The sequence below is a fragment of the Fundulus heteroclitus genome, chromosome 12, assembly GCF_011125445.2.
Source record: "Fundulus heteroclitus isolate FHET01 chromosome 12, MU-UCD_Fhet_4.1, whole genome shotgun sequence".
NCBI lineage: Eukaryota > Metazoa > Chordata > Actinopteri > Cyprinodontiformes > Fundulidae > Fundulus > Fundulus heteroclitus.
The window spans coordinates 16418905-16431305 of NC_046372.1; the positions used below are offsets into that span (position 1 = coordinate 16418905).

The 12401-nt window shown below is 38.8% G+C and overlaps 1 protein-coding gene across 1 annotated transcript in view; it reads right to left on the minus strand.

The window, feature by feature from the left end:
• Positions 1 to 2585: 2585 nt before the first annotated feature.
• LOC118564727 (collagen alpha-1(XXVII) chain B-like) overlaps positions 2586 to 12401 on the minus strand; it is a 43187-nt gene continuing 33371 nt past the window's right edge. The window contains exons 6-8 of the mRNA XM_036143568.1: positions 6765 to 6818; positions 6622 to 6675; positions 2586 to 2645 (exon numbers count right to left, since the gene is read on the minus strand). Of these exons, the coding sequence (XP_035999461.1) occupies positions 2586 to 2645; positions 6622 to 6675; positions 6765 to 6818 (168 nt within the window). The remainder of the gene's footprint in view (positions 2646 to 6621; positions 6676 to 6764; positions 6819 to 12401) is intronic.

The following is a 12401-nucleotide window of genomic DNA, read 5'->3' on the forward strand; positions in this document are numbered from 1 at the left end:
GTTTTCCTGATATTGCGCCCCTTTAACACACAGTGAAAATAATCCCCATACATCAGGGGCGATTTGGGCAGCACGCTCTATCTCTGTTGAGAGACCTAGGACCGCGCTACCCAGGCAGAGATAACAAAAATATGTCTCACTGGCTTTGCAGCAAGAGAGACTGGAAAGGATGCGTTTGCACATCGTTAGCATCTATGGGGTCAAACGCATTCAGCATTTTAGGGAAGTTTTGAACGGATCGTGGCGTCATTCCAGACGAGCCATAAAGTCAGGTTTAGCCCATATGTCAGTCCACCAGCTGATCTAATGATGACTATATCAGTTTTTACTCAGCTGATCCCATTCATCACATTCAGCAGACACGCCACATGCAGGGTAGTTTATATAAGCTGCACTGTTCTAGTCGGCTGCGTTGGCTGCCAAGTGCCTCGCCGAAGAGGAAGCATATGTTGGGCATACATAGTATGCTTATAGAAGGCCAGGAAGCCCTAAAACTCTCACACCACATACTTTTATTCCCTCCATATGCTTGTCTCAGTCTTTTACAGTAGAATGGCGCTGATTGAGAGGTAAGTCTGCTTAGAAAACAAATTGACCTCACAGGGAAAGTTAATATTGTTGGAAACAGAGGCAGGTCAGAAGGGTAAAGCAGTGTGAGACTGACAGGCAGAGGAAACTCCTCCGGGCAGGTCAATGTATCATAATAAGATAAAAATTACTTTTAATTTCAGTTACTCACTAAAAAATTATATTCAGCCAAAAAAAAAAATGCATCAATAACACGTGATCCGAGCAATTAACAATGCAAACATACTCAAAGCATTTGCTAAGAGTATCAAAAAGTTCCAATCCCACTGGCTTTCCTTTTTCTTATGAACAAGGATAAGGTTGCCCCTTCTCAAAGGAGTCCTTGAGTTGGGCTGTTGTGGGCCCATTTAGACAGCTGCAGGACCGTCTCTCCTGTGATCCCCAAAGAAAAGATGGCACCTTAATCCACTGAAATGGAATTGCAAGGCCAAAACAAGGAACTGTATATTTATAAAATATATATAGGAATTTATAAAAAGAGCTTACAACTCATTTCACACAGTCTTTGTGTTAAAATATCAGACAAGTATTATTTTCACTTTAGTTAGATTTCAGACAGTCCCCCTATTTCACCTCTGTATTTGAAAACCTTGAAAGCATTTTTGTGACAGAAAATGAAGAATATTTTGCAGCAAATGTGAGTCAAAAAAGAGGAGAAAAAAAGCACTGGAAACATTCAGAGAAAACAGGGAAGAATAGGTTGTATTGTAGTGCCTTGTAAAATGGGTCCTACTCCTTTCACTTATACATATTTTTGTCACATAACAACTACAAGCTTCAGGTTTTTTTTTTGATAGATCAACACAAAGTGATCCATCATTGTGAAGTGGAAGCAAAATGCTGCATGGTTTTCATTTGCATTTGAGTAAAAATCTAAAAAGGCGGTTGTGAATTTGTATCCAGCCCAATTTTCTCTGATCCCTTAAATCCAATTCGATGCAAGCAGCTGCCTTCAGAGGTACACAGATGACTTGCAGTGGCGCTGTAACAAAAAGGCTGAAAGAAGTTATCTAATTAGCGAATACAGAATACCTTTTTGTAATTTAATCTCAGCATAAATCCAGCTGTTCGGTGGAGGCCTCGGAGTCCTGTCAGATATCATTAGCAAGCAAACAGCATCATGGAGGCCGAGGAACACGGCGAACAGGTCAGGGATGAAGTTGCGGCGAAGTTCAAAGCAGGGTTAGGTTACCATGTGCCTCTTGGCTACAAGAGCTGCAGAGCTCCACATCTTTTTTTTATTTCCCTTTTTTCTGGGGGGGGGGGCTTACTTTCTCTGCAAGAACTGAGAGATTTAAAAAAAAAGCACTATTTTTCAGTCGTGAAATTACAGCAATTTAAGGTCTCATCCCCAGAAACAGATGGATGAGAAGGGAAGAATGGTGACCTTTTTATTTCTGAAACAGTGAGAGATCCACATCTAGGGTGGGAAGATCTGCCAACAGGATAAATATTAACAAGTCTGGCCTTTTACGAAGAGTGGCAAGAAGAAAGCCAAAGTCGAAACAAAGGCGCGGGATGAAGAAGTTTGCCACAATATAGGCAGGAGACACTACAAACAGGTGGAACAAGGTATTCCGGTCAGATCAGACCAAAACACTATATGGGAATAGATCTAGCCCTGCACTTCACCATGACCATAACCATTCCCACGCTGAAATGTGACGGCAGAGGCGTCAAGTTGTGAGGATGCTTGCCTTCAACGGGGACGGGAACTTTGGTCGGAGTTGGTACGAAGATAGATGGAGCTAAAAAAAGAAAATGGTAACGCCGGAAGAAAACATGTCAGAGGCTTCAAAAGATTTGACACCTGTACGCAGGTTCGCCTTCCTGCAGGAACCCTTAGCCGGAGCTACGGTGATGTGGTTAAGATTAAGGTCAACAGGTTCAATCAAAACAGACTGAGCTGAATCTATTTCTGTAAAGAACAGTCACCAGGAGCTTGTATCTGTAGATATGCAGAGCTGGAAGTTCAGGGTTCTGTGTGTCGATACGGATCACAGCAGAGTAACCCTGCTTCCTGCAGCAAACTGAGCCAGCTGCACTTCGTCACCCGTCTACAGCAGAAGAAACAGACTAACCCCGTCAGACAAATAATGCATTATTCCTTACACAGATTTTTTTTATTTTCATTGTGACACAAAACTCCAGCCCCATGAGGCAGTCTTTTTCCCTGCTCTCTTTCATAAATCAATCAGCAAACGCAGCCTTGACTCTGCAAAACTGAGGAACAGGACAGAAAAAAAAAATAAAAAAATCTGCACACCTCATGAAAAATAGAGTTTTATTTCAGTCTGCCAAAATTTGAAGCTGGCTGTACAACGGGCTCTCTGGTCCAGAATTAGTAATACTCTCCACAGTGTTTGGATTTTATACACACACACACACACACACACACACACACACACACACACACACACACACACACACACACACACACATACAACAGTCCCTTCCTATTTTACAGCTCAGACCAGTGAATGACTCCCAGGCAACCTTCCCATTACATCTTTACACATTTCCCACAGTGAGGGAAGGCTTTTTTTCTGGCAGCAGGCCAGTTTCTGAGCAGAAAACTCAACGTAAGAGGTCTATCATGCAGTGGGTCAAAGTTTTACTGGCTTCTTGGACACCTAGAAAGCAAACGCTTGAGTTCCATCTGCATCTGGTGGACATTCAGCAATATTCCAATTTATGGGGGACTTTCTGTGCCTGAGAATGATTAAACAAAAAAAATACGGAGAGTAAAAACAGCTGCGAGCGATGGGGTGTCTGGTGGCCTTAAACAGAGCCAAGCGGATCCGTCTTGTTTTAATTAGCTGGATAAGACACTGCGCTGTGATGCTCCGAATGGCTGTCAGCTGATTTGTGTGCAAAGATGAATTCTTACAGGGCAACGCACAATATTCGTAACAGTGGGAATCAGAAACCCACGTGAAAGCCGGCCCTTGTCCAACAAAGGTCCACACTGATCATAAATCAGCCTGCAGAAAATTAGCCTTGTCCCATAGTTCCCGGTTCCATGAGTCATGACGCAAAATGGTATATATATATATATATATATATATATATATATATATATATATATATATATATATATATATATATATCTTACAATTACATTACTAAGTGGAAGGACCTTTTTACTGTCAGCTCTGTCTGATTACATAAACTGCTGGAGCTCTCAAGGAGGCATCATTACGCTGAGGATAATTTAGAAAAGCAAGAGAAAGTTTCTCTGTGAAATAAATAAGTTAATGACGAAGGTTTTCTCGTTTTGTCAGATTTTTGTTTTAATTACCACAATGTGGCATCTAAATCCTCACCCCCACAATAACCTTTTCCTCTTATTTACTTCCATCTTTTCCAGGGTAGACTCTGACAGCAGCTTTCAAACGACGCAAACCTTCAAGAACAATTAAAGAGAAGTTTAGTTTCTCCCATAATAATTTATGCTGTTTTGCAAAACATCCGCGTCTCTTTCCGCTGAAAAGTTTCCCTTCTTCTGTCTTTTTTTTTCACCACTGTGTATACAGACTCTTTCATTTCAATCTTATGTCTGCTCTGAAAAAACTTTAAAGAAACTAAACTCTTGACGTGTTCAAGAACAGTGCTATTTACCAGCAAGGGAAAAGGTAGGAAAAAAATTGTATTTTGATAGGGAGAAAGTGAGTCAGGACATTTAAGGACTGGACAGAAATCAGATGGAAAAATTCTGAGACCTTTCCAATATGGAAAGGAAGACTTACAAAAGGAGGCCCTCTACTGTGTTTAAACTGCAGCTTTTAGAAATCTTGAATACTGTGTAGAAATCAAGCTGGCACAACATCAAATTAGAATAAAGGCCAGAGAGCATATGTCAAACATTTTAACTGAAATATTAACCAATCATCATGCATCTATTCACTAAATGGACAAAGAAATACATAAACAAAATCCAGTATTCACTGCTGTACAATAAAATTGCAGTAGGATAAACAATATTTTTGTTCACTGTTGCTGATGTGATCTAGATTTATTAAATTGGATGTTTCAGCCCCTCTGCAACCTCTATTTAACTTTCTAAGACTGTTTAAGACAAAATGTCTCCCACTAGATTAAAATAATTTTTTTTTGGAAATTATTAAGTCTGGAAATCATGCTCCTTTGGATGAATAACTCTACTAGAGTTAGAAATGTTAGAGCAAGATTTGCCAGGTTCTAGGAAAGCTGGAGATCAAATGCTTGAGGTTTGATCTGTCTGTTGGAAATGCAGCAAATATCCAGCTTTATAGGAACTTTGTGTTACTGGGAATAATCCAAAAGAGAAATTACTGAGAACAAAACCAGCTGCAAGCAAATAGGTGTAGGTTGATTTTCCAGAGAGCCAAGCTGATTTGTCTTGTTTTCATTACCGGGAGAGGGGGAAAGTTGATTGTAATACTCTATGTTATGTTGATGACATCCAGGTATATTTCGCTTTTAAATCAGATTGATTTTTTTTTTTCAATTTTTGAGGCTCTGTTTAACTGTCTATATGACATCAAAGGTTGGTTAACACTGGATTTTCTAAAATTAAGCAAAAACATGAAACACATGAAAATATTGCATGTGATATACTGGGCCACTTTTGGATGAATTACTTCTGATTTCCTTATAGTTCAACGCTCTTGGAGTATTCATAGGTAGTATTTGTTTTCTCTAAATTAGAAGAACAAAGCCAATTGCAAAGAAGAGACACTCTTCAAATGTGCCTTTGTGAAACTGATTCTGGATACTGAAAATATCCATAATTTGACCTTGATTGTTTAGTTGATTGTTTCACCTACTGTTAAAGCCTAAAGTAATTTTCTAGGTTTCACTGAAGTTACGTCCCAAAAATAGTACCTAGACCATCCAGCCAGATGTTCTCAGTGTAGTGGAGATCTAAACTTATGCACAGAGGGGATGTGGCTCTTGCAGTGGAAGCCCCATGGACTCTGGAATAATTCCCACTGCAAAGTCTAATCAATCTTTTAAATCTAGTCAGAAAACTCACCTTTTTTACATCAGCTTTGAATGTGACTCAAGTTTGACTCCCAATGGGCATTTTAGGTTTTGAGCTCCTTGTTATAGCTAGTTTTTTTTGTCAACTTTATTAAGACATTTTTAAGTCATTGCGTTTATTTCAAACAAGCACTTCGATCAGCTTTGTCCCATTTAAAGGTGCCATAGACAAGAAACTGACTTTAACATCAGGCTACTGGGGTGATTTAATATTCCTTTTAGGGATGTATTTATTTCCCTGACCTCCTTTTATGAAGATTTTCAACTTCAGTAAGAGCTAAGCTGCAGTGAGAAACTATTCTGCCCAAAAGTAAGCACATTAAAGATGAAACATTCACAAAACTAATACATTTAGGAAAAAAAAGCATACTGGAAAAACATAATTTGTCATTTCCTTCTGCACATGGTAGAGAAACCCAACAGGCACATCCCCTATTGACACTTGTAATTACTGTGAGGGGCTTGGGAAAACGCCAGCGATAAAATGAACAACGCCGTGGAGAACACACTGCTGCAAACCGTCCCTCTCTGCAGCAATAACTCAGCGGAGCAATATGCAGAGAAAGTCAAATATTTTACATTGTTAGCAGGATCACGTCACAGAACTGAAACACATTCCAAACGTGTCCTACTTTTCAGAGTAGAGCTCTCCAGAGAAGGAGTGACATAACATTTGGAGACGGCACATAAAACTTTTCACCCAGTAATCCAGATTTCTTTTTTTTTTTTCTGAGATGTTTCACCAAATCAGAAGCCTGTAATATGGATGATGTAACACCCGTATTACAGCAAATCCTTTTTGAATGCTATACAGGTGTGATTATTCATGTGTTATGATTGTTCCGATAGCACATGAGCTTCTACGTTTGGCTGGACCCTCTGAATATCACAGTTTGGCAGTGTATGTTCATTTACCCGCAACATTAAAAACTCCATTCATTTTTGTGCCTGAAATTACTTCAAGAAATCTTACACAACCATGAGATCAGTACATTTTTAGATATTTACCTTTCGTCCATTTTGGCCTGGTGGTCCAGGTGGGCCAAATGTACCAAGGTCTCCCTGAAAATATCAATTGGGTCACAGTTAATGAACCAACATGCCGACATAACAGCATCAAACAAGTCTCATTTAGAGATACTAATGCATACTTTTTGTCCTTTCGGGGCTTGACCATGTGACAGTCCAGGATCTCCTTTTTGTCCCTATAACATAAAAAAAACAAAGAATAGATTGTTTTTTTTATATTTAGAAACGGTTTCCTCAAGCCAGAGAAGGGGTTGTTTGAATATTCTCCGCATTGCAGCAACGTTTCTTCAGACAAGGAACAGAAAACGTTGCTGTTTACATTCTATTAACACTATCAGCGGAGTAATGAGTTCATTCTATTCTTTGGGGGAGTCCAGTGGTTGTATTTACACAAACGAGCAGTCAGTTTATTCCTTCCCGTAACTGGGTTTACAACAAGCCAGCGAGAGGTGATGGGGAGTAATCGTGCACATTTTTCTCCCTTTTCGGGCAGTGGGAATCCTGTCGGCGCAGTCTGGGTCAGTGTTCCAGGTCCCGTGTATTTCACGAAGGAGACACTTTGTAATCTGGGCAATTACAACACAAGAGCTCTGAGGAGAATGATATAATTTCCTGTGTGAGTACTTCTCGCAAACAGAAACATGAATAAAATATTACAGGACTGGGTTAGCTGGACTGAAATCACACAACTGCAGATGTTCTGGTACAGTGTATGTGATAAAGTGAGCGACGGGTGTGCATCCTGTACTGCAATGAATTTGACAAAATTGTGCAGCTGAGGCAGTTTATCGATGCGTTATCTTTGGCTGATAAAACCTACGTAAAATATCTATTCATAGCAAATTTTCCCCTCTGAATGCACGTTTGTACCAGAAACAGCCTGACATTAAAACTTTTTTTATGAGGATATTTGTACACTGCAAGCCAAAGGGACTGTGCATGGCAGTGCAAAAGCAGACAAAGGTTCACATCCCTTGAACCTTTGTTGCATTCTGTGGTGCGGCAACTAAATATACCCATGTGTTATGATGGGATTTCACTTGGAATCCACAACAAAAACTAGCACTTAGTTGTGAAGTGTGTGAAAAACGATATATGGCTTAGAAATGTTTTACCAAAAAAAAAAAAGAAGAAAGAAAACACAGAAGGTTTCGAGAAGTGCCATTTCCTCTGATACTCCGGAATAAAAACCAATGCAACAAACTTCCTTCAGATGTCCTCCTGTGTGTAATTTAGTGTCAGCATAAACACAGTTGAACTGGGAAGGCCTGAGAGGTTTGATAGAGAACATTAGTGAACAATTGTCCATGGATCTCCCTCCAATTCATAATCATCTAGTACATAAAATCTCAATAAAATAGATTCAATTTTAAAGTTGCAATAAAAAACAAACCCAAAGTGCTCAACATTTATGAATGCCTAATTAATTATAGGTATTCAGTTCCAATATATTGTCTAAAAGGCTAAGATTCACAGAGTAAAGTAAGGTAAATGCAGTTAGTCTACACATTTTTACATTGCCTTGCAAGTGTATTTCTGCACCTTAAAATCTTTTACCTTTGACACATTACAATGCAACTTTTTTCCATTCTGTTGCAATTTCATGTAAAAAAAAAACGAAAAACATAATTAGGCATTTTTATTCAGTGCACTTTCCTCTGATCCCCTAAAAAACTAAAAGTGAAGTGCGACCAACTGCCTTCAGAAGTTGCCTACTAAAGACAATTCACTTGTGTGCAGTTCAATCTCAGTTCATAAACAGCTTCTGTAAAGACCTCGAAGTTTCTGAGAGACCATTACTGAGCAAACAGCACCACGAGGCCCAAGGAACGCACCAAGCAAAACAGGGATAAAGTTGTGGAGAGGTTTGAAGCAGGATTATATTAAAACACAACATTTCTTATGTAGGATATCTCCTAGAGCATTCCTCTGGTCATCATCTGAAAATGAAAAGAGTATGGATAGAAGCTGCATAACATGGCCATCCACGTAATACTAATGGCCTTGCAAGTAGAGCTTTACGCCCAAGAGGCCCGTGGTAGCCCTATGGGTTTGAATACTTCTGCGCAGCACTATAATTTCAAAGCTATTCTACTTATAGCAGCAGATAATTGAACATGATCTTGTCAAACATGTATCATAATTGATAAATGCTCATGGGCACATGTGAATGTGTATATTTATAGTTATAATGTACAGTATATTGATTTATTTGCTTGCTTAACGGACTTTGGGTTGTATGGAATCAAAAGTAAAGTAGGAATCAGGAAGATTGTTGGTGATAATGACTACAAGAAGGAGAAGGGGGATTAATAAATAAGTTTCACTACCTCATACCACTTTTCAGACATAATTACTAAATCATACATATATATATATATATATATATATATATATATATATATATATATATATATATATATATATATATATATATATATATATATAACATTTGGATGTGGTAATTTCACCGAATTGTCTGGGGAAAAATGTTTGCAGTTATTCATTAATTACTTAACATTGGAGTGAAACCTGGATGATGGAGGTCACATATACACATATACATAACATACGGTTATGTTTCTGTGGGTGAGTTTTACAAAGCCAGAAGCCTTTGTCCGAGCAGACAGTTTACACTTTGAGCTTTGCCTGCAAATAGGTCAAACTAAGTCAAGCGCCGGTTTTTCAGCTTGGCACTGAGCAAACACACATGTGTAAAATATGTCTGAACAAGGCCAAAGCAGCTGCTAATTGTGTTTTCTAAGCTTGTAGAAATAATTTGAAATGCTGAAATTTGACAGCTTCATATTGATCAGTTCCAGTGTTAAACTATGAATAATACTGCCAGAACCAGAGCTCTCTTTGCTATGACAGGCCAAATTATTATGCCGCTAAAAATACTATTGTGTTGACAGAAGTGCTCAGCTGGAACACAGGCCAAGTTCAGCTCTTGCAAATGAGCGAGAGAGAAAAATCTAAAACTCAAGTTCCTTCCAGAAAGGAAACAAATTACCTTTTGAGAGACCAAAAAAAAAAAAAAAAAAAAAAAAAAAGAAGCCAAGAGGGTTTTACCACAGACATGCAAAGTCAGGAAAATCACAAACCAGCACTGGATGACTAAGACACAACGCACACAGAAACCGCTCCATTGTTTCATTCATTTACAATATCCAGTTTATCCTGTTCAGGGAGGCTAGATATGAAAATGTGCTTCATTATCAAATTTATACCATCAACTTTGAAACATAAAAGCAAAATGGTTTTCAGATACATTATAATATTTTATTGAAAAGTAACACATTTAAAAAGTCTGATTTAACCATTTTTAACCAGACATTGTTTATAACAAACTTACTGGCTACATTTTGAAATAATCTGTTATTATATTACTAATAGTCATTAAACTGTAGCCGGATATGTAGTCCCTCTGTGCACCAGGCTGAGTCTGTGTCCAGCGGGCCTGGGTTAAAATCCTGTGAACATTAGGAAGGCCGTTACAAGATGTAATGACTTTGCTGCGGCAGCCCCTGAATAAGTAAGCAGCTGAAAGGACACCCAGTTATTAAAAAATTGAAGCATTTATTTTAGGTTATACTTTTTTTTATTAAACTGAGCGGCTCAGCTTTATTAACCCTAACCCATGATTCATGTATACATAAATATGACACTGAGAAGCATTTTTCTTAGTAACTGTCCAAAGAACACAGCCAAGAAAAGCCTTTAAAAGTAACTACTCCCAAAAACGTTCACACGTAAAGTATAAAACTGTGACCAACCACGCTAGAAGAAGGGCTCCAATTTATTTTGCCACCACAAATCTCCGGGACGATCATGAGGGAGAACTAGAAACACTACATGAAATTAGGTTTCTGTTATAAAAGATTTATTTATTTCTAAGAAAGGAGCTAACCTCAAGTGTTGATTAAGATCCCGGTCAAATTTTTGTTTTGAGAAAAGTTCCAAAACCTGAAGTCCTGTTCTATTTGCATCGTGTGAGTATATCATATTCAATAAAATAGAATATGCATTTCCAAGAGGCTTGTTTGTCACATTAAAAATATGTTCGGAAAAAAAAAAAACCTTAAGGGTGGTATTAAACATACTTTTCATTAAGCCCCCGTTTCTTCATTAAAAATGTAGCTTTTTTTATTGGTCTAATGCAATATTCTAATCTTAAATGCTGTGTTTTTATCAGCTGGAGGTGAGGAAAACAAATCCTAAACCGGAAAAAAAGGCTTTAAAACATCATCGGTCTATGTTAATCCATATAATGTGTTTGCCTTAGTGAATTGGATTACTGAAATAAATGAACTTTTCAATAATATTCTAATTTATTGAATATGACTGTGTGCACAGTGCTCAGTTATCCAAGCTCCCTGTGTCGAAGGACGGGCTACAGAGAGCTCAGCTTAAATGCTAATTTTGAAACTTGAGAAAATTCAAAACAAATCACAAAGTTTGAAGAATGAGAACAGCGTTTTTTTTTCTGTAAGTGTTGCTTGTACACAATTAGTGTTTCTTGATTGCTTTGACCTGCTTAAAGAAACTAGGATCCAGTTGATCTGAGCAGAGCAGGAGACACCTCTTGCAAATATAACAAGCCTTTCTCATTGGATTGACACGTTTTTCCCACGCCCTTTGGCAAAGCAGCTAACACAGATGTCATTCAAGCAGTTCAAACTCCATTGTCTTAGTTATCGTAGCCAAACAGAAATCACCTATTCCAAACTATTTGAAGCCACCTAGATCAGTATGAAATCCCTGAAGCGGCCTGTTTTACACTCCTTCACTCAAATCTTCAATTACCAATCACTCTGCAGGCACTTGAAAGGTGCCACGTCTGGTTTGTTCTTTACCAGCATGGATGGACAGATGTGCGTGAGAGTAGGTAAGAAGTAAAGGGGTCGGAGGAAGAGAGGCCCATGTGTGAGGTGAAGATGTAGATGGAAGGGCTCAAGATACAATTCTTCACAAGATGGACAATTTGACATAACCTTGCATACAAACACACACAAACACACGATAATCCACCTTGTTCCGCTCCAGCCTCAAGCCTTCGGGACGAACCAAAAAACGGGTCAGGCCAATCACGTTGTATTATTGGGGTTAAAGGGGGTAAATATAGCTGTGACGAAAGCAAGAAGCAAGGTGCCGAGCCCCCAGTCGAACCAAAATACACACGGCAGCGCAGGAGGACACACGCGCAGCTGCTGCTATCAGCTCTGAAAGTTCCCCTGAAAGTCCCTCCTTTCCCCAAACAGATTTGGATGGGAGCAGACCCAGACTGGTGACGTGCAGAACAGAGAGTGCTACACGTTATCACTCTGGCTTGCCAGGTTACAATCTGACACAGCCTATGGAGAAAGATGACAAATGGAAGGGCAAGTTGTGTTGTTTGAAGGAAATATTTGCTTTTAACTCGTACGCTAATTGTTTTTGGCACGACTAGAGCCTTTTGCAAACGACGTGTCAACTTTGACACGTCGTATAGGAATGTGCTTTAACTGTTTAACTGGAGTTTGAGTTGACTGCTGCATGAAAGCTGTCAAGAAAAAAAACTTAACTGAAAGCTCACTGAAATATGTATCGAGTGGGATAATAAACGAGGCAAGACATGGTAACATTAGCCTAGCGCTTTCACAAACTGCTCCACATGGAGATATCTGGGGGGAATGATGAAGCACAGCATGATTTATGTGATGGTTTGTCAGAACAACATTTTTGTATCATGCTTAACCATCTTGAGGCATTATACTAAC